Source organism: Prionailurus bengalensis, chromosome A3, assembly GCF_016509475.1.
Source record: "Prionailurus bengalensis isolate Pbe53 chromosome A3, Fcat_Pben_1.1_paternal_pri, whole genome shotgun sequence".
Lineage (NCBI taxonomy): Eukaryota > Metazoa > Chordata > Mammalia > Carnivora > Felidae > Prionailurus > Prionailurus bengalensis.
Window position 1 is genome coordinate 39,167,656 of NC_057354.1, and position 25,887 is coordinate 39,193,542.

General features: G+C 37.9%; 1 protein-coding gene across 3 annotated transcripts in view; it reads right to left on the reverse strand.

Moving 5' to 3' along the window:
- Positions 1 to 16,656, reverse strand: part of TASP1 (taspase 1) — a 274,936-nt gene extending 258,280 nt beyond the window's left edge. For 2 of the 3 annotated variants that reach the window (XR_006300864.1, XM_043602901.1), the window contains exons 1-3: positions 16,562 to 16,656; positions 6,466 to 6,684; positions 2,411 to 2,478 (exon numbers count right to left, since the gene is read on the reverse strand). Coding sequence is in view for 1 of the 3 variants with exons in the window: in XM_043602901.1 (XP_043458836.1) it covers positions 2,411 to 2,478; positions 6,466 to 6,610 (213 nt within the window). In the remaining 2 variants the exon portion in view is untranslated. Of the gene's footprint in view, positions 1 to 2,410; positions 2,479 to 6,465; positions 6,685 to 16,561 lie in introns of those variants that run through there. The other variant, XM_043602902.1, reaches the window with a different exon arrangement.
- Positions 16,657 to 25,887: the final 9,231 nt, after the last annotated feature.

A 25,887-nucleotide genomic window follows, 5' to 3' on the forward strand; every position in this document is an offset into this window, starting at 1 on the left:
TAAAGAGGCTGTCTTTTTTCCATTGGATGTTCTTTCCTGCTTTGTCAAAGATGAGTTGGCCATACGTTTGTGGGTCTAGTTCTGGGGTTTCTATTCTATTCCATTGGTCTATGTGTCTGTTTTGGTGCCAATACCATGCTGTCTTGATGATGACAGCTTTGTAGTAGAGGCTGAAGTCTGGGATTGTGATGCCTCCTGCTTTGGTCTTCTTCTTCAAAATTCCTTTGGCTATTCGGGGCCTTTTGTGGTTCCATATGAATTTTAGGATTGCTTGTTCTAGTTTCGAGAAGAATGCTGGTGCAATTTTGATTGGGATTGCATTGAATGTGTAGATAGCTTTGGGTAGTATTGACATGTTGACAATATTTATTTTTCCAATCCATGAGCAGGGAATGTCTTTCCATTTCTTTAAATCTTCTTCAATTTCCTTCATAAGCTTTCTATAGTTTTCAGCATACAGATCCTTTACATCTTTGGTTAGATTTATTCCTAGGTATTTTATGCTTCTTGGGAGCACCGGGTGTTCTGTGTAAGTGATGAATAACTAAATTCTACACCTGAAACTGATATTACACTGTATGCTAACTAACTGGAATTTACATAAAAATTTGGAGAAAGACAAAAATAAATACATAAATACCCTGATAATTTATATTTCATATTCATAATTGAATCTCAGACTTAGCTAGTAACATCTTTTCCCACTGTCTTCCTCTCCACATCCCTAACTAAAAAGCAGTGACTCTCAGTCACACAAACATTTAGATGGACATATATATGTGACAAAAGCATTTTTGGTACTATAGTAGTTCCCCCTTATCCTCAATTTCAGTTACCCCCAGTCAAATGCAGTCTAGAAGATAATCCTCCTTCTAACATATCATCAAAAGGTTAACAGTAGCCTAGCGCTTACATCATCATGCTTACATTATACACCTCACTTCATCCCATCATGTAGGCATTTTATCATCTCACATCATTACAACAAGGAGTAAGTACAGTACAATATGATATTTTGACAGAGAAAGACCACATTCACATAACTTTTATATACACACAGTATAACTGTTCTATTTTATTATTATTGTTGTTAATCTCTTATTGTGCCTAATTTGTAAAGTAAACTTTCTCATACGTATGTATATATAGGGAAAAACAAGTACATATAGGGTTTGGTACTATCTGCAGTTCCAGGCATCCACTGGGGGTCTTGGAACATATCCCCCATAGATAAGGGCAGACCACTGTACAAAATATTGAGATAAACAAATAATGTTCTTTTGTAATATGAATTATACAGAGTAACAGTCTATAAAATCACCTTATTTTTTAAGTATAAAGGGGAGAGAGAGAAGGAAAACTGATTTCTAAATGAACAATTAAAGTTCCAATTTAGTCAACAAAAGAGAATGCTCAAAAATTAAGAGCTGTATTCCTCATTAAGCTTTTAATAAGTTCATTCATTGTATAGATTGAGAAGGCTGATTATACATACAAAATGTACTAGGATTCTAGGACTATAGTGATATAAAACATTTCAGACAATAAAAACTTTCAAAATTAAAAAATAAGAAAAAATATGAAATAGTTTAGAGAACTTCTAGCTTCATTATAAATTTAAAAAACGATAAAATCCCTATAACAAAATTTTCTTACTTATGCGATTTCATTAATGACTCATAATCTTTCTTTTCAATGGTATTTAAATATAAACGAAAAGAGCAGGGAGAGATCCAAATTTACTCGATATATAATATCCATTAACATTGTATTTGCATAAAAAGTAATGGATGCTTTGCCAGTAAGAGTATACAGTCAAGATCAAAATAAAAACAAACAATATTACTTCTGAGTTCATTCCTGCATCCAAATTAAGTATTCAACAATTTAGCAAAACCTCAAAAACCAAAGAGGAAAAAAAGCACAACCGAGAACAAGGGCAAAGCTAAACTCAGGAATGACAATGAATTTGCTATGATACAAACTACATAATGAAAAACAGAAGGAAAAAGTACAGGATAATCTCCCTAAGAAAGTACCCATTTTAATTTTTTATTACTTATTTTCTTCTCTTCATTGAAAGATACACTGGCTGCCTTTGAAATGTTTTCCCTACTCCTTCAATGGAGCTCAATGCCTTTGCAAAGATTAAAAGATATATGATTATGCGCCCACATTTCCAAAAATACAGACTTTAATCTGGGAAAGGGAGGGAAAGATCTAAGCATCATTTGGAGAATAAAAAACACAAACAAAACAAAACAAAAGACCCTGCAAATATGAGCAAAATAATTTCATGGCCCAAACTAAAGACTCTCTTCTAAGTCAAACCTTAAAATTTTGAATTTCAAGGTAAAGCTGCTTGCTGGTCAAAACTGAAATGTTTCCATCATACACACTCTGTTCATACCTTCTGACAAGCTCGTTTGCATACATGTTTATATTCCTTGGCTTTGGACTCAGAATGATAACCCGCACCTGTAGTGGAAAAAAACAACCGATTGCTAGTCATCATTAAAATATCAGAGATTTTGCTTATATCATATAAATAGTTCATACAAACTAATACTCCCTTGGTGACAATAAAAGTATTATTCTACATGTATGGAGTTTTCAAAATCTAATCGCCTCCTTCTCTACCATACCCTTTTTAATGCCATGCCTTACCTTCTTTTTCAAAGGCTATTTTCCTGACAGAGGCACTAAAAATAGCTCATATCCCCAAAGGGACTCCACCAAGATCATCTCCTTTCAAAAACCTCTCTCCAAAGTCAGGTTTTTTTTTTTTTTTTGGTCTGGAGTTGATAACCCAGGAGGTGTCAGGGACAGAGTCCCTTCACTTTCCTTTCTGTTGACCTTTAGAAAGCCCCTGCCATTTGGCAAATAACTGCTCAGAATCCTGAATCCTTAAAAATAACCAGAAAACTAGGTAGTTTCTACATAACATTTGAAGTTATTTCCCACAACCACCAAAATACCATCACTGCTATCCAAACTTTTTACACCCTCTCACTGCTGGACTGTAGCTCAGGGTGTCTCTGAAACCTCAGTGACAGCACATTCATGTATGTCTATAAGAAATCCTGGTGTCCCTGTCTCTTAAACACCCAGCAACCTACTCAAGAGAATGGCTCTGAAATCTGTTGCCCTAAGAGGGTGAATACTTGCTTAGTTAGGGATTTGAGAATAATATAAATAAGAAAGAGGGGCGCCTGGGTGGCGCAGTCGGTTAAGCGTCCGACTTCAGCCAGGTCACGATCTCGCGGTCCGTGAGTTCGAGCCCCGCGTCGGGCTCTGGGCTGATGGCTCAGAGCCTGGAGCCTGTTTCCGATTCTGTGTCTCTCTCTCTCTGCCCCTCACCCGTTCATGCTCTGTCTCTCTCTGTCCCAAAAATAAATAAACGTTGAAAAAAAAAAAAAAAGAAAGAAAGAAACCAAGACAAGGGCCCTGAGACTCTCTTGATGATTAGGCTTCTAAACAAAGTTCTTTAACAGAGAACTCTGAATCACTTCCCCCAACTCCCCTGAACCAAGGCCCTACAGGGGTCCAACATAAAGAAGGTTAAGAACTGCATTTCTAAGCCTCAGGGCTATTCATGTAGGCCTACAGACTCTAACACAAACCTAACCCACATTTCCTCAAGTCAGAGAAAAAACTAGCCCATGAAGCTATCAATCAGAGACCCAGGAGAGCAGAAAAGATGCAAAACCAACAGGAATCCATACACCCAAATTCTAATCCTATTTCTCAAGAGAACTGCGCAACTTCATGCAGCCTATGCCAATATTTAACAGGCCTCTTTTCATGCTTCTCTAACAGGTCTGTCGCCTTAGATCTAGGGGCCTCAATCTTTCAGCAGTATTTCCCAAATCATGGGACACTATTGCTAAATAAATAACTTTAGTGTATGGATGACAGGTTTTTTTTTTGTTTTTTTTTTTAATTTTTTTTTTGTTTTTTTTTCAACGTTTATTTATTTTTGGGACAGAGAGAGACAGAGCATGAACGGGGGAGGAGCAGAGAGAGAGGGAGACACAGAATGGGAAACAGGCTCCAGGCTCTGAGCCATCAGCCCAGAGCCTGACGCGGGGCTCGAACTCACGGACCGCGAGATCGTGACCTGGCTGAAGTCGGACGCTTAACCGACTGCGCCACCCAGGCGCCCCTGGATGACAGTTTTAATAGGATTAACATACAACTCCCCTTTGAATAAGGGAAAAGTCTCAGCATGGCCACAATACATCTTTAATATCTGGTTAACATTTGCTAATTTCTCTATTTAACAAAGGAAAGGTAGGCTCAGGATCTAAGCCACAGACATGCAACAGGATTTAGCTAAAATTTAATTACACTGGTTTGGTTATTTACACTGTAAATTACACTGTATTTAAAGTTATTTTTGCGGCACCTGGGTGGCTCAGTTGGTTGAGCGTCCAACTTTGGCTCAGGTCATGATCTCGCGGTCTGTGAGCTCAAGCCCGGCGTCAGGCTCTGTGCTGACAGCTCAGAGCCTGGAGCCTGTTTCAGATTCTGTGTCTCCCTCTCTCTCTGCCCCTCCCCAGCTCATGCTCTGTCTCTATCTCAAAAATAAATAAACCTTAAAAAAATTTTTTTTAAGTTATTTTCTCCTCATGCAAGTGATACTGACATTTCATTTGAGTAAAGATAAGTTTCAACTTTAAAGTTTTAAGGTAAAAAGTGTTCAGCCTTTTGATATTAGGTAAACAGTATAGGTAGTATACAGACTAGGAAAAATCAAGAACCTAAGACTCAAATGACTAAAATTTGGGCAAGTCTCCTCTAGTGGGGGGGAAAAAAGCTTTAAGATCTCTACAATGGATAAGGAATTGAAATTTCGTCCCTTAAATGTGCAAAATATATATTTCTCCATGATCAGTCTATCTGACCTTCTAATGGTTTAGAAAAAGAGTCACTCTAATCCACATAATTTCCGCCTATTACTGCTGGCCCCAACACCAACTTATCTAAGATATCTAAGAGCCATTCCCATCCAGTGAGTAAAAGAAGAGGGACATTACCATGACAGTCATAAAAAGCAATGCTTTCCAACTAATCAAAAGCTCTATGTTGTTGCTTGTCAAAAATTTTAAACCTTTCTTGTATGTTTGTCACATACTCATTCTAAATAAAATAACACTGGGTACTACAAAAGGTGCACCATCAACATTATAGTAGGAAGAGCCCCGGACTAGGAGTCTGAAGGCAGGCATTCCTGGTCCCAAGTCTACTTCTAACTGGGTTATTTCTAAAATTTACCTCATTTCTTTGTAAAAATCTTTTGAAAGAAAAGCAAATTGAACCTGGGTTTCTTAGATTCTCCTGGATTAGATTCTGTAAGACTCCCCAAGTTATCTAGTCTAGATATAGCCAAAGTTTAATGACCAGGCAGGACACCAGTTTGGCAAGAAAAAACAATTCTACTCCTCACCCCATATCAAAGTTAATCTTGATCCCACCCTATTTGACTGTCTGAGGAAAGTTAAAAGGAGATCCAGCCATTCCTTCTCCCTTCACAGAAGTCATGCATTTTAGATAAATGCAGGCAAATAAAAATGACTAAAGGAAAAAAAAAAAAAAAAAAAAAAGCCTGCTGAGAGCAGAGCTGCACTGCTCTGAAATCCAAAATCCTCAATGAGTGGGGACCCAGGAGTTGAACTTCACTGTGTCTGTCCCCCAGATCCTCTGAAGTAGAGATTATGGGCTGATGTATTACCAAAAGCACTAGACTGGGACTAAGGGTCCACATAAGGGTTTCTCAACCTGGCTCTAGCGCAAACTAGCCGTGAGGCTGGAGCTACTTAATCTCTCTTCCTCATTTTTAGTATTAAGGCAAACTAACTCCATGATCATAGAATTCTATTCTAAAAAGGCCACAACTCAATATGGGGTCAGTAAAATTTCTCAGTAGCATTATTTTTAAAAACAGAAACTAGAGTTTAAGAAATGACTTTGGGGGCACCTGAGTGGCTCAGTCGGTTAAGCATCTGACTCTTGGTTTCAGCTCAGGTCATGATCTTGCACTTTCGTGGGTTCAAGCCCCACATCGGGCTGTGCACTGGCAGTGTGGAGCCTGCTTAGGATTCTCTCTCTTCATCTCTCTCTGCACCTGCCCCACTCACACTGTCTCTCTCAAAATAAATAAACTTAAAAAAAATTACTTTGTCTGATTCTAACACTACTTAATTATACCTATTACATATGGGGGTGAAAGTAAGTAGAGGGGTGAAAGGGTAGAGAAGTAAAGAAGACATAAGAAGAGCTGTCAGTATAAGATCTTCCAAGTAGGGAATAGGAGAGGCCTGTATTGAAGTCACTCTTTGGTTCCAACTCCTCTCTGGCAGTTTGCCTCCTCCAGATGTGAAATTCAATTCTCAGTGTACTTCAAGGCAAGAAAAAAAAAATCAACATTATTTTCATCTTCCGACTCACCCACTTAGAGCTTACCTGCATGTACCAACACAAAGCCCCCTCGCTTCTCCTTATGGGATTGCTTTGTTTCCAACTCTTTGACTGTTATTTTAGCAGCCGAAACCTGAGATGATCTGGAAGGCAGCCCTTCTCCAGAACTCATCCCCTTCTCCATGGTCATTCTCTGAGATTACCATCTTCTATTGGGGAAAGTGCATACTTCCATCCAAAAGTAATTGCAGGAGAAGAATTACCCTAAAGAAAAACAGCCAAAGATGGTATACATTTCCCTCTCTAACACAAACATAACTTATACAAATATGTGCAAAGATAACTTTCCAAAAACCTAATTTTAAAGTCATTTAACTGGATAATACAAAGAATATGAAAAGGTAAGATTTAAATCTCTGTCCACAGACAGTACTTGCTTGAAGTCATATAAACAAAAGAACTGTTGAAAAAAGACTTCCTACTGAGTCTAAAGATATTTTATCTTTCACTGCATATACACTGTAGAAAACCTCAATATAACTTAAATATTACTTTCTACTCCCTCCAAACCAAATACTAATAATCTCTGGGACATTGTAGAATCAAAGATGGTGCCTTGATATAAAGCCCAGGTCGCAGCTTACTTTTTTCACCAGCTTTATTGCGATATAACTGACATACAACATTATGTAAATTTGCGTACAAAATGATTTGACACACACACACTGTGAAATGATCACCACAATAATATCAGTTAACATGCCCATCACCTGACATAATTAGTTTTTTGTGTGATGCGAAAATTTAAGATCTATAAATTGCTGCTTAAAGATATGAAGCAACAGATTCGCACTTGCCTGTGAAGAACTTAAGACAAACAGTACAATGCTCCACAGCTTGACTGTAAAACATAAATGCTAACAAAATTGTAAGACCAGACCAAGAAATGAAAATAACAACACTCGTGCAAATACTTAATTTTCATGAAAAGCTTTGTTTCTGAGGTGCTCGATAGATGACATATAAAATGTAATGACACAAACTAAAAACAACTTATACCACCAAGTTCCTAATTTTTCTCACAAGCTCACAAGCTTCTAGCAATCTTGGCTTAACAACAGTAATTATGGTATGGCAGAACATATCTCAGATTAGGGAAAAATGAATCATTTAAAAATCAACACAGAGATTTAAAGAAAATCTGAGAGTCGGGTGGCTGACATAAACACCTAGATTCATACTGTCAGGTAAAAATCTGTACTTTATTCTAAAATGGGGAGGGGCATAAGTCTTTCTTTTCTAATATAAAACATAAATAGTAATATAAAAAGTGACTTAGCTGCCTAATCCAAAAACTGGTGTTTCTCAAAGTGTGGTCTGCAGACCAGGGTTTGCTACCAGTGTGTAAGAGATTATTATTTCATTAATATTTTAATTGGTTTGTATACACATTTTCAATAAACAATGTGTACAACTTGTGTAATTTTTTTTCTATTTCCTTGTTCTGTTTATATTTTTGAAGCAATTTTATCTATTAAATATAATAAAAAATTGAGCTTTTATTTTTATCTTTCATTCACAGTTCCATACTTCCATTTTGTTTGGGGTTTAGTTCTTTGGTTTGGGGTTTTGGTTCTTTTGCACTTTACAAAACAAATAGTCAACAATGGATTGAAAATTTTTTTAAGTTGGTTCTTTACACCAGAGGTGGTCTGAGAAGTACTGCAATATAGTATTTTAACTTCTTTTAATTCTTGGTTAAAAAGAGTCCATTGAGTTAGTATCAAAAATCGATGAAGAACTTACCAAACTCAACACCCAAAAAGCAAATAATCCAGTGAAGAAATGGGCAGAAGACATGAATAGACACTTTTCCAAAGAAGACATCCAGATGGCTAACAGACACATGAAAAGATGTTCAACATTGCTCATCATCAGGGAAACACAAATTAAAACCACAATGAGATACCATCTCACACCAGTCAGAGTGGCTAAAATTAACAACTCAGGAAATAACAGATGTTGGCAAGGATGTGAAGAAACGGGAACTCTCTTGCAGTGTTGGTGGGAATACAAACTGGTACAGCAACTCTGGAAAACAGTGTGGAGGTTCCTCAAAAAATTAAAAATAGAACTACCCTACGACCCGGCAATTGCACTACTAGGCATATATCCAAGGGATACAGGTGTGCTATTTAGAAGGGAAGCACACACCGCCATGTTTATAGCAGCACTATCAACAATAGCCAAAGTATGGAAAGAGCCCAAATGTCCATCGATGGATGAATGGATAAAGAAGATATGGTATATATATACAATGGAGTATTACTCGGCAATCAAAAAGAATGAAATCTTGCCATCTGCAACTACGTGGATGGAACTGGAGGGTATTACGCTAAGTGAAATAAGTCAGTCAGAGAAAGACGGGTATCATATGTTCTCATTCACATGTGGAATTTGAGAAACTTAACAGACGATCATGGGGAAGGGAAGGAAAAATAGGATAAAAACAGAGAGGGAGGCAAACCATGACTCTTAAATACAGACAGCAAACTGAGGATTGGTGGGGGTGGGTAAAATGGCTGATGAGCTTTAAGGAGGGCACTAGTTGGGATGAGCACTGGGTGTTATACGTAAATGATGAATCATTGCATTCTACTAAAACCAGGACTACACTGCATGTTATCTCACTTGAGAATAAAAAATAAAAAAATAAAATAAAATGAAATGAAGTAAAATAAAATGAAGTAAAATAAAATATAAAATAAAATAAAATAAAATAAAATAAAATAAAATAAAATAAAAGTTTGATAGAAAAAAAAGAGTCCAGTGAATTTTTATCACAGAACATTTCATTTAAAGGACAAATAGCTTTTGGTCGCCTGGGTGGCTCAGTCAGTTAAGCGTCCAACTCTTAGTTTCAGCTCAGATGATGGTTTCACAATTCGTGGGTTCAAGCCTGACATCGGGCTCTGTGCTGATAGCCCTGACAGAAGGGTTCTCTCTCTCTCTCTCTCTCTCTCTCTCTCTCTCTCTCTCTGTCGCTCCTCCACTCACACTGTCTCTCTCTCAAAATAAATAAGCTTTAAAAAATATATATTTTTTTTAAAAAAGGACAAATAGAGGTTTTTTTATGTTTATTTATTAACTTTGAGACAGTGTTAGCCTGAGCAGGGTGAGGCAGAGAGGACGAGAGAGAAAGAATCCCAAGCAGGCTCTCCGCATCCATTCACAGCCCAATGCAGGGCTCACTCTCCCTAAGGATGAGATCATGACCTGAGCCAAAACCAGAGGTGGAGGCTTAACTGACTGAGCCACCCAGGTGTCCCTAAAGGACAGATAGTTTTAAATCAAAAAATATATTTGCTGTTGTACTAAAATGTTTATATATATTCATAAATGCAGGAAGAAAATTTGGATTACAAAAGAATGCTGATATTGATTAAATAAACATGAATTGAAATGCCTGCTTTTGTTTTTGTTTTGTGGTTATTGCTGACTTTCTAAGGAAGGATTCTATTCTAATGACTTCACTTATTTGACTTAGGTTATTTAGTTATTTCTCTTTGGTTATTTCACTTATTTGACTTTGGTTACTACTTATTCATGTGTCAGTTGACCAAGTGGATTTTTTTTTTTTAATTTTTTTTCGAAGTGGAATTTAAATGATCAGCATACATGCCATCATGTCTGACCCAGCCATGAAATGAGCTTAGGCCCAATAGTCCCACAAACGCAGGTGGAGTGAAAACTCAGGCCTCGGAAAATTAAGAGTTTCAGTTAAAATGAACACACATCCAAGCAGTATGAGTTATTAAACTTCAAGCTACTCTGACTCACCATTATCAGATCCATTCTTTCATAAATAAGAAACTGAAACACCTATATTTTACAATGAATAAGGCTGATGTAATAGCATTTTAATATATATGAGAGATTTAAAAACATTGCTTCTCAGGCTTATCTGAAAAAAATAAAATGTGGAAGATGAATTAATATGCTATTTCTTGAGCAATCTACCATCCCTCTGAGAGAGAATATCTGAAATATATTTAGCTAATCATGTCATCTCCATAAACTCCTCCAAAAATGTTGGCCCGAAGGTTCTGCTGGACTAGGAAAGGAACTTAAATACACAGGCTATCCAATGTACAACTCTGGCCTCCAACTCCCAATGGTTACCGGAATGTTTTGAGTTCAATTAGAAATGAAGCAACTTCTACTCCAACATCAGTTTTTGTTTAACTCAAAACCTATTAAAGGTCTGACCTAATAAATAAAGAGTTCCAACAAAAGACTTTAAAAAAAAAAAAAAAGACAACAAAGGGCAAATGGGCAAATCCCAGTTCATAGAAAAATTATACAACGGTTTAAACAGATCAAAAAAGGCTAAACCTCACTCAAAAGAAAGATACAAAACAAAACTACACCCAAATGCCATTTTTTAACTTGGGTTGGCCAACATCCAAATTATATCACGTTTTGAGGCAATTGAGAATCAGGAGTTCTCACACACTATAGTAGTAACCTAAAGATGACAGAACTGAACAAGAGCAATTTGGCAAAATCAATCAAAATTAGGAATGCACACTGAAGGATTATTTGCAATAGTAAAAATATGAACCAACAATATGTCTTAATGTAAGTGGTTAAAAATAAAAGCATCCTTTGGAAAAAATGAGAATACTCTTGATAAAGAAATACAGATTAACTAATCTTAAAGATATTTTGGTAAGCAAAAAAGGCATAGTACAGATGTACATGCAATACCATATTTTGAGGGAATGGGGAAAAAGTAATACAGCTAAATATATACGCAAAGTACAAATCTGCAAGAATATGCCAAAAAAAATACTATAATAGTGGCCACCAGAAGTAGATTTGAATGACTAATGGACAAAAGTGGGGTGGAAATTTATTGTTCATAATTTATACCTTTCAATTGTTAAAAATCTAAACATATTATTTACAAAAAAAAAAAAAAAACTCTTTTTTTTTTTTTTATGGAAACATGAAGTAACTAGCTAAATCCAAGTTCCAAAATAGAGCAAGCCTATGAGATCTCACTTAAAAACTTCAGTAAGGGGGGAAATGTCATATGCTGAAACTTCTCAATACTCATCCCACCTAGGGCAGGAATAGACAAAAACATGGCCAAACCAACAATACTGCCCAAGAAGTCTGTTTTTGTTTTTCTGGATCTTGAACTTCTGAGGCCACACAAACTACAGGTAATCCAAAAAAAAAACAAAAAACAAAGAAAAAGGAAAAAAAAAAAAGATCATAGTGTTTGACCCCTACAGTTCAGACTAAGGAGTAAAAACTAAATCATTTCTGTAGACTAACATCAAATATCCCTGGGATTATTTTTTATCACATTTGTACTAATTGTTACAAATCATTATTTGAAATTGATGAAGCATACTTACATCAATATATTGATCCACAAGAAAAATGTCTAACATTTCAGCCAAGCTTTGAGGTAACATTCAACACACAAAGTTTCCAATGAAAGGAGATGCACAAACATGTTATAGTTTTACACAACAGAAAACAATTATATGGTTAATTTTTATAATGCTTTTATTTATGAGTAATATACCTGAATATGGACATTTTGCAATTTTCCACTAGTGATGATATTAAAATTCATTTTATTGTTTCTAACAAACACTGGCAACTTGTCCATCCTCCGCAACAGTTATGTCAAAAATTAAACAAAGTTAGCATATGACCCAATAATTTCACTCCTAGGTATATACTCAAGAGAACTGAAAACATAGCCACACAAAAAAACTGTACATGAATGTCTTGGGCAGAATTATTTATAATAGTCAAAAAATGATTAACAATTCAAATGTCCAAGAACTGATGATAAGCAAATATGGTACATTCATATAATGGCATATTATTTAGCCTTAGAAAAAATAAGTACTGATACATAGTATGGCATGAATGAACCTTGAAAACAATCAAAGAAGTCAGACACAAAAGGCTGCATATAGTATGCTTCCATTTATGTGAAATGTCCAGAGTAGGCAAGTCTAAGGAGACAGAAAGTAGATTAATGGTTGCCTTGGGCTGGGAGGCTAAAGGGGAATTGGAGAGTGACTGCTCATGGGGGCGGGCTTTCTTTTGATGGCAATAAAAATGTTCTAAAACTGATTGTGGTGATGGTTGCACAATTCTGAATATACTAAATACCACTGAGTTGTACACTTTAAGTGGATAAATTATATGATAAATGAACTCTATCTTAATAAAGCTATTTGGAAAAAAACAAACTTCCTGCTTCACATAAATTGTATCTTTTCCAAGTTACCAAACTTAATGGCCTTTTCTGCTCACAACCCTTGTTCTCTAGATCCCCTAGTGATCTCCTAGATCCCCTGCTCTTCATGGCCCTCTGACCCTTCCCAACTTTATCCTCCTTCATGACTCCCTGTCCATGGACCAATTCTCAAATTTGAGCAATTTCATCCACTGCCAATCTTTCAAAACAATCATCCCTCAGTAAATCAGATGATTTGCAACTATTTATCCTGTCTCTTGAGCTCTAGCCACAAGTCTCCTGAATAGCTCAACCTGGATCCTCTTCACTCTTAGCCTACCCAAAACAAACTCATCTTTCCATAGAAATCTAGTTCTTTACACATTACTCCTTATTTTGCTTAATAGCACTAATTTTTTTCTAACACACCTTCATGTCATCTAGGACTATACCTACTTTCCAAGTCTATAAGTTTCTCCCTCAAGCATTTAACTTCCTTTTCCCTACTGCCTTGACCCTTGTTCAGCTCACATACCTCTTAGCATAAATGTTACAAAAAGCATTTTAACTTTTCTCCCCAAATCCAGACTATTGTAAAACAACCAACTACAAAAGGCTGCCAAAAAAATCTCATAAAAGGACAACTCCAATCAAAACGAATAGCATGCCAAAAGACATGAACAGACAATACGCAAAATAGGAAATATAAACTCGATATCCAATATTAAGGGAAGAATATTCAAAAAAATACAAATAAAAATGAAATCTTCCTAACTAGCACTGTACAGCCGCCATAAACTGATGTAACCATTTGAAAAGGAATTCGTCAGTAAGTATCAGGAGACTTAAAATGTGTAATTTTGTATACACTACCTTTCCAGAGATACTCTGTATGAACTAGTCTACACTAAAGCACAAGTAACAATAATACTGTGGATACCTCTAAGGAGAACTGGGAGACTGAGGGGCAAAGATGAAAGGAAAACTTGATTTTCTAATAGCTTTATGTATTTGATTTTTTTTTTTAACCATGTACTATCTACAGGTTTAAGTTAGCCATCTCTGAGACTAAGATGAATGTAAATTAATCTGATTATCAAGGCCAGAAAAGAAAACTCAGAATAAAACATTGTTTCTGCTCTAGGGACTTTGAAGACACTGATTTAAGGTCTAAATCTTGACCCCATTTCTCTCAAAGACTGTTTTATTTTCCTACTGCATGTGATGACACTTTTTTTTTCTTTACACCACTTAGAAAACTACTGCATGTCCTGTTTGCCCCTGGTGTTGAAGTTTTTCACTCTAGATTTATTTAGTCTTTTAGAAACAGTTGAAAGAATAATAAGTCAGGGAATACATTCATCTTATAGCAAAAGGCTTTTGTAGAAATACAGCCCTTAAGCTATAGCAACTGATGGATAAAGAAACACTTTGCCACTCTTAACATCATGACACTGAAGGTTTAATGCCTCATTCAATGAGCTCCAAAACAGACTTATCTCATCTTTGACCCAGTAATTTCAATTTTGAGAACACTTTCTACCAAAATAACTTCAAACACAAAAAAGACTTTATGTCTTTTATGCTGTGTTTAACACAGGATAATATAGAAAAACAAAAATCTGGGAGTGACCTAAATATCCAACATAGAAAAATGGTTAACAAATGATAACCTTTATTATTTATGGTCAATATGTTTTCAACAAGGGTACCAAAGCCATTAAATGAGGAAAGGATAGTCTTCAACAAATGGTGCTGGAAAAACTGAATAGCTACATGCAAAAGAATGAACTTGGAATCCTACTTATTCCTACCCACCTATTCCTTGATATACACAGATCAAGAACTAAATGTAAGAACTAAAACTATAAAATTCTTGGAAAAAACATAACCTTGCCTTTGACAATGGTTACATAGAACACCAAAAGCACAAGCAACCAAAGAAAATATAAATAAATTAGTATTCACCAAAAGGTTTAAACGTTTATACTTCAAAGGACACTATTCAAAAAGCAAAAAGAAACCCCACAAAATGGAAAGAAAAAAAAAAAAAAAACCACTGCAAATTATATACCTGATAAAGGACTTGCCTCCAGACTATATAAAGAACTCATATAATATCAAAGTTTTTAAAATCTCAACATAAAAATGAGCAAAGGAATTAGACTGACATTTCTCCAAAGATACAAAAAAGACTAATAAGCATATGAAAAGATGCTCAACATTACTAGCCATCAGGGAAATGGAAATCAAAACCACAGTGAGATACCATTTCATAAGCAATAGCATAGCTATAATTCAAAAGATAGATAATAAGTGCCAACAAGGATATGGAGAAATCAGAACCCTCTTATCCTGCTGGACAGACCACTTTGGAAAACATCTGGCAGCTCCTCAAAAAGTTCAATGTAGTTACCATATGACCCAGCATTTCCACTCCTAGATATATACCCAAAAGAACTGAAAACCTATAACCACACAGAAACCTGTACCTGAATGTTTACAGAATTATTCATAATAGTCAAAAAGAGAATTCAATTCAAATATCCAACTGATGATGGATAAACAAAACGTGGCATATTCATATAATGGAATATTATTCAGCCATTAAGAAGGAAAGCAGTACTGATACATAATACAACATAGATGAACCTTGAAAACATTATGCTAAGTAAAAGAAGGCAGATACAAAAGGCCACATATTATATAGTTCCATTTGCATGAAATGTCCAGAATAGGAAAATCAATAGACACAAAAGTGGATTAAAACGGGAAGTGATTATAATGGGCAGTTTCTTTTGGAGATGATGAAAATGTTCTGGAACTATATAGTGGTGATAGGTGCACAACTCTATCAGTATAGTAAAAAAACAATGAAATTTACAATTTAAAAGGATGGGTCTATGGTATGTTAATTATATCTAAAGGGAAAAAAAGATCTATGCAATGGATGCAATGTACAAAAATTATGCTTTTTGGTTATAACCACACTTTATACACACACACACACTATAATCACAAATAGGTTGAGAATTTGCTATTAAAAAAAAAAAGGAAAGGGATCAAAATGCTGGGTTGGTAAAACTACAGGTGACCTCTTTATAATTATTTCTGCGTTCTCCAGATATTCTTTAATAAGCATGCACTGCTTTTTACGAGTGGGGGTGGAGCTTTATTTAAAACAAACAAAAAAGGAAACTGTTTTAACTCCCGAGTGCATAAAAATTCCTTAGGTTAGTATTCAACGATCTCAGTCACATGGTCCCGAAAATACCTTTCCTTTCCCCTCCCCTACAGAGGCGAGTCAAGTTAAACTCCCTCCTTCCGGAAACACGATGCCCTCTATTTCCAGGGCTGCTCCAGCTCCAGTTTTCCACCCTCCTCTCCATCTTCTCGGTCCTTTCCTCCGCCGCCGCCTGAGCAGCAAATGCTAACGTCCTGACGGACCCTAACCAGGCCTCTTACACCACGGGGCTGCCCTGGCCCCAACCCGCCACGCACGACTAGGGCGCACACTCTCGGGTCTCTGCGAGCCTCCGACTCGGAGAACCCCGCAGCCCGCACTGCAAAGTGAGTGAAGGGCAGTGAGGACTGCCCACACACAGACAGCCCCTTCCTCGGGGAAGGAACGAGACCGCCAAGCTGGAGCCAACGCTGAGAAGGGGACCGACACGGGCGCCACGCGCGACCGAGGGGCCGAGGGACGTCCCGGATCCGCTCCTTCAGCACCGCCCCAGGCAAGTGGGCATCATGCGCGCCGCCCCCTCCCGGCCCCGGAGAGGATGTCCCGGTGAGCGTACGGGGCCTGGACAGAGGCAGCGCCGCCGCGGCTGCAGCAGCGCGGACAGCGTGAGAAAGAGGGACACTCACCCGCGTCAGCCCCGAGCCCTCACAGCACCGGAAGTAGTCACCCGCCCGTTGCCAGGGTGAGGAAGCGGGGCTTACGTCAAGCTTTTCCATTGGGCATGCGCCTAGCCACGTGGCCGGAAGCTTACGCCCACGCGCTGATCTGACTCGGCCCACTGCTAGCGAACGTTTCACCTGGCAGCAGAAGTTCTGCGTGGAGTTCACCTGGAGCTTAGTTCTGAGCTGCGCAGGCGCTGTTGCCTATCTCCCCTCAACCAGCCTCTTAGTGAGCCAGCGTCCTGTGACTGTTAACTGACCCGAGTGGTTTGGCAGACCAGCGATGTGATAGGACATGAAATTAGAGCAGCCATGATTTAATGAAGTGACACTTCAGAACTTAATTTTACTCTGTCTTTGCAGCCCCCCCCCGCCCCCGCCCGGCCCCATACAGTAGGGAAAACTACAGTTCTGCCCGGATTCCATATGGGAGGTGAGAGCTAGCCCTGCCCTGGGGACAATAAAAGTGTGAATAACCTTTCTTTTACACGTAGCATCCAAGATCAAGATCCAGCAACAATGTAATCCCTCTAATGTTTCTTTGTAACTATTAACAAGAGTCCTTTAACAAGTAACCAACCACCTTTCAACCTGTTTTAGGAAGCAAAAATTGAAAGAAGTAAAGCAATAGCTCTATGGTCCCCAGACCAGAAGTTTAACTTGACCCTGGCCCTTGCTAGAAGTACAGTTTATGAAAAGAAGTCCCACCTCGCTGGGGTGTAAAATACATAAATAAATAAATAAATTTTTTTAAGTATTTAATTGCAGATTGAAATAGACAGCAGTCCACTTCTATCTGATTATCTAAAATTTTAAGACTGATGATACTATATCCTGTTGGTGAGGATTGAGAAAACAATCACTCTTGTTCATTGTTGGAGGAATAAAGATTTGCGCATGTTTTTGGAGGGCAATTTGATGGTCATCTACCACAATTTTAAATGTACTTACCCTTTGACTCAGAAGATCCAGTTTTCTCTCTGTCTCTCTCTCTCTCTCAAAAAAATAAATAAATAAACTTAAAAAAAAATAAAAAGGGGCGCCTGGTGGCTTAGTAGGTTGAGCATCGGACTCGGTTTTGCCTCAGATCATGATTTCATGGTTCATCAGTTCCAGTTGGCACCAGACTCCATGCTGACAGTGCAGAGCCTGCTTGGGATTCTCTCTTCTTTGGATTCCCTCTCTCTCTCTGCCCCTCTACCACTCTCCCTCTCTGTCTCTCTCAAAAATAAATAAATAAACTTAAATTAAAAAAAAAAAAAAAGAACCGCTTTTAAGAGTCTACCTAGGGGCGCCTGGGTGGCGCAGTCGGTTAAGCGTCCGACTTCAGCCAGGTCACGATCTCGAGGTCCGTGAGTTCGAGCCCCGCATCGGGTTCTGGGCTGATGGCTCAGAGCCTGGAGCCTGTTTCTGATTCTGTGTCTCCCTCTCTCTCTGCCCTCCCCCATTCATGCTCTGTCTCTCCCTGTCCCAAAAATAAATAAAACGTTGAAAAAAAAATTAAAAAAAAAAAGAGTCTACCTACAATATTTCTATATGTGCACAAAGATATACATATTCATGCAAAAAAATACTCATCAGATAATGTCTACAAGTTTGGCACTGCTCAAGGAGGTTTATTGCACCATTGCTTGTGCAGGAGAAAAGGAAAAAACTGGAAACTTGAATTTCTATCAATATGGAATAGCTAAATAAGTTATTAAAACACAATGATGATCTAACCATTTTTAAGTACTAAAATGAAAAGCTATCAATGGCATGTGGTTAACTAAAAAAAAAAAAAATCCGAAATAATACTTAACATATAATTTACATATGTGTGTCTGTGTATTTGTTTTTATTATATTTACATACATACATATACAATATATGTGGGAAATAGAAGGTCATGTACTAAAATACAAATGGAACTACTAACAGAAATAAGATTGGATTGAGTTGGGGTGAAATCGTTTTTGTTTTATTTAATTTACATCAGGTTGCCAGTGCTCAAGGCCCATTTCTATCTACTAAGGGCACTTACATATAGCAGGATGCTAAGGTCTAGGTTTTTAAGCCCATCAGGTGAAAAGCAGAAACAACACAAACAGTCTTTAGTAAGAACAGAAACAAGAGACAGTGGACTTGATCTCATAGGCTTCTAGTTTTAAAGTCACTGGATACAGAATAAGAAAAACATATTTCTTAAATGTTTTTAAAAATAAGTGAGGGAGTAGAAAAAAATAAGTGAGGGAGTAGAAAACCAAACAAAGATTAAGAAAATACAAGGGGCACCCGGATGACTCAGTTGAGCATCTGACTTCAGCTCAGGTCATGATCTCACGGTTCTACTCATGATCTTAGGGTTTGTGGATTCAAGCCCTGCATTGGGCTCTCTGTTGACAGCACAGAGCCTGCTTCAGATCCTTTGTCCCCACCCTCTCACTCTGCACCTTCCACATGCACTCTCTCTCTCTCTCTCTCTCAAAAATAAAAAATAAACATTAAAAAAAAAGAAAATACCTAAAAATTATCTGATAGAATTGAAAAAATTAAAGATCTAGGACTACAAAATTGTTCACTAAAATAATAACAATAATAACAGCATATGGGTTAAATATTACTTACACACTACTTAAGAAAAAAATCAAGCAAATTGGAAACTAGATATAAAGAAATTACCCAGAATGAGGATCAGGGAAACAAAGAGGTGGAATATATGGAAGAGAATGTAATAGACATGGAAGAGAGAATGGTAAGGATAGAATGTCTAATATATATAACATTAGAATTCCATGAACATAAAAAAATGGAATGAACGAAGAAGATGTAATATTTTAAGAGATGACAGACATACTTATGGTTCTTGAGTTTGAGACCTGCATCCAGATCTGTGCTGACAGCTCAGAGCTGGAGCCTGCTTCAGATTCTGTGTCTCCCTCTCTCTCTGCCTCTCTCTCTCTCTCTCTCTCTCTCTCTCAAAAATAAATAAATAAATAAATAAACATTAAAGAAAGACAATAGAGGGGCGCCTGGGTGGCTCAATCGGTTAAGCGTCTGACTTCGGCTCAGGTCACGATCTCACGGTCCGTGAGTTCGAGCCCCACGTCAGGCTCTGGGCTGATGGCTCAGAGCCTGGAGCCTGCTTCCGATTCTGTGTCTCCCTCTCTCTCTGCCCCTCCCCCATTCATGCTCTGTCTCTCTCTGTCTCAAAAATAAATAAACGTTAAAAAAATAAAAGACAATAGATATGAATTATCCAGAATTGATGAAAAACAAACTCTCATATTTGGGAAGGTCATGAATCTCAAGCTGGATATATAAAAGAAATACAAACCTAGACACATAATACTGAAATTTCAGAATATCAAAGACAAAAATATCTTAAAAGCAACCAGAGACAAAATACCTAAAGAGAAATGATTAGACTGAAATTAGATGTCTTGGTTTAACAATTGAAGGTAGAAGACGAAAATGGTATTTTTGAATTACTGATAAAATGTTTCCAAAGTCCTGAAGAAATGTCAACCTAGAATTGTTTACCCAGCTAAACAAGCATTCAGGAATGAGAGTGTATTGAGGATATTTTCAGATGAAACCAAACTGAGAAAATTTACTATGAACCAAAGTATTTATAAAATATACAATTCAGGAGGAAGAAGATAATTCCAGAAAAATCATTTAAAAAGAAATAAATGTTGACTTTGAGGATCCCAAGTTCTGAGCCTAAGATTCTTATGACAGGTTTAAAGAGTTGCCTTTATCTCCAGAGACTTAGTCTCTAATCCTCTGATATCTATGCTATTTCTTGTTATGGTAAAGGATTTGACATATCACCAGTAACCACAGAGTGTTCTATATCTGTAATATGTCATCTTACTGTTTTGGTATATGCCAGTGCAGTGGATAATTTTTCTGAAATGGCCACACATTGTCCACCTCACATGCTCTTTGAACGATGAGACTTTGATACTCTTTCCATATAAAGGTGTGTCTACCTATGTTCCCCACCCTTGACACTCTGAGCCAGCTTGTGACTATAGCAGAAGCCATGCCATGTAACTTCTGAAAAGCAATGCAATTTCTTTGCAATTCTCTCTTGCAATGCTTGCTCTTAGATCCCAGCCACCATGCTCTGAGGAAGCACAAGCAACTGCATGGGAAAATCATATATTGACATTGTGACCAACAGCTCCAGGTAAGATCCCAGCTGGCAGCCAGCACCAACTACCAGACATGTAATTGAATGGGCCTTCAGAAGATCCGGTCTTCAGCCATGGATTAACTTCCAGCCTTTGAGTCTTCCCAGCTTAGGTGTCATGAGCAGAAACAGGCCATCTCCCCTTGCCCTTTCCAAATCTTGACAATAATAACAATGAAATAGCTTTTGTTTATGTTTACAGTACAAGTAGCACTTAGTCATAGGCTCCAACAACAGAACCACAGTCCACTGGCTCTTATATTGAGGGCATCATGCCATGACCCTGACACTGAAAGCCCAAAGAAAGATAGCAATGGCTGGGAGGATGTCCTCATGATTCTGGACAACTCCAGTGCCTCCAGTTTGCCCATCTTATCTTCACTAACTAGATCTCTCTCTCTCTCTCTCTCTCTCTCTCTCTCTCTCTCTCTCTCTCTTTTGTACACTCCCACCATAGATAAGTCACATGGGGACTTTTTTCTTTATATTTCTACCAGTGACTTCTAGTGATGGAAGAGAAAGTTTATTACATAGTAATTGTAAGAGTAACCACTTATTACATGGCAGTAGTAACTGGAACAGATTTTGTTACTTAGAAGTGGATGAATATCATAACAAAACATAACAAAATAATGTGACAAGACTAAAACATGTGGCATTGCCTTTGGAACTAGGTGAAGCAACCAGAATGGGAGGGGATCCTAAAGGAGAATGTTAGAAATCTAAAAGGCCTTGAGGAGGCTGCACTAAGGGCACAAAGGGAGCTAAGGAAGATGTTGTTGAGCAGGGTCCCTTGTTACATAGGACCAAAAATTCGACCCAGTCTTTGGGGAACAGATACATACTATCCCCAGTGTGCCCTGCCTGAATTCCTGACCCACATAGTCAGGACCCACTAAGCATAATAAAATAGTTGATTTTTTATATCATTGAATATGGAGCATTTTTTTAAACAGCAATATTAAATGGAACAGGCAGAAATAGAAAAGATGTTTGTAGTTTTTAATGCATAGATAAATCATTATGTTGTACCTCTGAAACTAATGTAACATTGTATGTCAACTATACTGAAATAAAACAAACAAACAAACAAACAAACAAATAAATAAATGCATAGATAGGCTCCCTTCCATTGATAGGACAACACTGTTACCGACTGCATTCCCAGAATTTAGCTACATGTAGCAATCACCTCCCAAAGCTGCTCTGCAAACCTTTATCTTGGGCACCCAACCCAGACACCTCTGTTGACACCCTCTAGCAGTTTAAGTAAAAGTAACAATCTTCTATCTAACCTGCCTTCATACCCAATTTTTCAGATTTCTAACCTGTGTCAGTGCAGTTGCTCTAAGGTCTTTTGAAATATTAAGGATGGGCCGTTATCTAATCAATTCATGGAAGTTGTTAAATATAAAAGAAAGGTTTCTACTAGTTAATCTCCTTCAAGAAAAATCTTACCTCCCCATTCTCCCTTCTTTCAACTCCCAAACAAAAGCCAAAAGCTAACTGAGGAAAAAGAGCAGGGGACATGCATGGATGGTAGGCTGCAAAAAAAAAAAATAGATGCCCATTGTCCAGGATGCTTTGAATGCAACTTCATAATTCTTTTCAATATAGGGTCAGGGTCTTTCCCCTCCCAATAACGTTTATATCTGCCAATGCTGTATAATCTACTTTTGTGAATTCAATGCAATTTCAGCAAACTTAAAACAAATTATTTGTTTGGAATTATTAACTCATTATTTTATATTGTTTAGAACACATAACATGTCTCCACGTTTATAATTTTTACAAAGAAGAATGTGCCTGATAGTATTTGGCGGGGGGGCGGAGGGGGGGGGGATGGGTTATTTAGCTTCTATTCCAATGCTTCTCTTAAGTGTGAGAATGACATTAAAGGGAAGTGATTTGTATATTAAGCTATAACTTTTTTTTTTTTTACTTCTTATTATGGACATTTTCAAAGATGTACAAAAGTAAGGAGAATAATGTAATGGCATCCCATATTCCAGTCACAAATTAACCTGTAGTTATATGGGTTTATTCTGGCTGCTCACGTTTTGTTAGCAGATGCCTCTGGCTCTGATTTCATCTCTAGCAAGCATCTCCAACTTGCAATGTCAGCTTCCCTGGCTTTCTATTTTCTGACCTCAAGCCATTTCCAATGCCACATAGCTTTCTCAGCCTTAATGCCCAAACACAGCCTAGAAACAATTGTGTCTAGACACTCCCCAAGGCAACCCTCAACCAAAGATGGGTTTCATGCTCCAGCTTTCTGTTCTTCCCCCATTTCTGAAAGTCATTCCTATAAACTTCTCAGATCTCAAGGTATCGAGTCATGGGTTGCCTACAGCAACAATTGCTTCCTTCCCCCTGCCTTATTGCATGGTCCTCACTTCTGCTTCCTACAACCGCCTCCCAAAAAACTTCATGCACCTGAGTTCCTTTCTCAGGGTCTACGTTCAGGGGAACCCAAATGAAGACCAGCATCCTTCACCCAGTCATACCTTTTGGTTATGTTCTAAGTCTAATATTCATTCTTATGAAGACAGAATAGATCTTCTTCCAGATACTGGCCAGTGTGGCTAACTGCCATAGAGAACTTGGGAGCAGCATAATTCTGTTTTTCTACCAAAATTAAGAGTAGATTTTCTTCCAATATTCTTGCTTAGCTAAAGAGGAAGAAAAGAGCAAATGAAGGGACAAAGAAAAGGGAGAGAGGGAGGAAGGAAGCTTAAGGAAGGAAATGAATGACCTATTCTTTCCAACAGGTTTTACTACAGAATTAAATTTTGCTTTAGGAGCTGAACATCAATAATTTCACCCACCCTATCTGAATTCTGAGCTTTTCTTCCAAATCCCAGACTAGAACCATTCTAACCCAGGAGTACCCTGAGGATGTGTTAGCAAGCAAATTGGCTGTCAGCACCTGAGATCTGGGAACACACCCAGGCCCCCAAGGAAGCTGGACCCAAGGGTCAGAGGATAGCACTATTGTAGCCTAATATCTGTAATAGGAAACAGATGCTCCCAGCTGTCACCTGCCATCAGCCTGCTCATCGACTGTTTTCAGTCCTGGCTCCTTCTGGACCAACCCAGCTGTGTAAACACACTTTTATCCACAAGCCCTCCATGGGGGCAGCCAATGGATCTGTCTTTTTTCTGTTAGAAGAGCCTGCCTGTGGTGAACATGAGGCTTAACTCATTAGAATAACAATTAAACAAAGGTAGATTTTTTTTTCTTTTCCTTTTCTTTGTAATTTTTAGCCTCTATTTTCTTTGCTATCAGGATGCCTGGGTGGTGTTAGCTGATGGTTAATCTACTGAAAGCTGAGGGGCAAAGGGAAACTGTTGGAAATAGTAATGCTTTAAAGAAATATGGAGAGGCAGTATGGGAGAATGGGATGCTTTAGTTCTAGAAGTAATCACATATCTTTGGGAACATCACTTAACTTCTTTGAGCCTCATTTTCTTTTATATGTGAAATGAAAGGGTTAGTCTAGCTGATCTCTAAGAACTTTCCCATTACTAATATTTAAAGTAATTTGTCATTCCCATGGGTGTTTAACATACTCTTTTACTCAACACATACTTTCTGAGCATCTACTACCAGCCTAGAAGTCTGAACAGCATTTTCAAAACATTAGCACTAGATTCTTGAGAGCCCAGGCTATATAGTAGGCATCTGTTTTCTTTTCTGTCTCTAGTTTCCCTTTTTTCCCCTGGTAATAATGTTCCTTGGGCTATGGAGACTGATCCCTAATCCCATTTTATGTGGCTTTGCTGAGTCTTCCAGTCATAGCCTGGAGCAAGTATGAGCACATGATCCAGACATAGCTAATCACATACCATCCTGGGGCTATAAGGCAGGCTCAGGACTCATTCAGTCCAATCCAAATTCTTCCCTGGAATCTTACATTATTGACGTTTAAAGAGTCCTCTTTTTTTTTTTCTTTTTTTTAAGTAATCTCTATGCCCCAAAATGGGACTCAAACTCATGACCCCAACATCAAGAGTCATATGCTCTACTGACTGAGACAGCCAGGTGCCCCAAGGGAGAGAACCCTCTTTTACATGTAGGGCCACTAAATTGGAAAAAGATAATATCTGTAGCCATTCTCTTTCCCTTTTGCATGGGAAAAGTCCATATGGAGTTGGAAAACTATGTGTTGGGAAAGGCCAACACATAAAGAGAAGCAGAGTCAAGAGATGGGGAGAGGGGCGTCTGGGTGGCTCAGTTGGTTTAATGTCCAACTTTGGCTCAGGTCATGATCTCACAGTCCATGAGTTTGAGCCCCATGTGGGACTCTGTGCTGACAGCTCAGAGCCTGGAGCCTGCTTCAGATTCTGTGTCTCCCTCTCTTTCTCTGCCTCTCTCTCTCTCTCCCTTTCAAAAATGAATAAGCCTTAAAAAAGTTTTTTTAAAGAAATGGGGAGAAATTTCAAATGGTCTAGTTTGAAGGCTTCTTCTTCCCAGGTATGTATGCTAACCTCTTTCTCAGCTACTTTGAGATGGCTTTATGTCACTTCCAGCCAAAAAAGTCCTGACTGATACATAGTCAAACTATTTATTTTTAATATAATTCTCACAGTGTTTGGAATTTGTCCAAGGTTAGCTCTGCCAGTGAGTAGCAGATCTGTGACCCAATCATTGGTCTCCTGAGTCCAAACCAATTCTTTTATTTTTCTGTGTTTCTTCCAACTTTGTATGATGAAAATTTTCAAACATTCATAAAACTTAAAAAGTAAAAAACAAAAACAAAACAAAACAAAAAAACCAAGCACCTATATATCTACCATGTAGATTCTACCATTTATATCTGGCTGTACTTGCTTTTCATGCATCTAGCCATTTCTCTATCCAGGCAATAATCTATCTCATTTTTAAAAACAAGTTGCAAAGTAAGTTGCAAAGTCCTCTTTGCTATACCTCACCCTTTATAGGCATGGTGGTATATTGGACAGGACTTGAATGGGCAAGCTTGCCCATATGCGTGATGTACAAGGGCCTCTCATGGCACAGGATGGAACCAGGGATGGGAAAGGAAGGGGGCTGGATGTGAGTCAGAGGCCTCCACAGGATAAGAGTGGTGAGCCTAGAAGAGACACACAA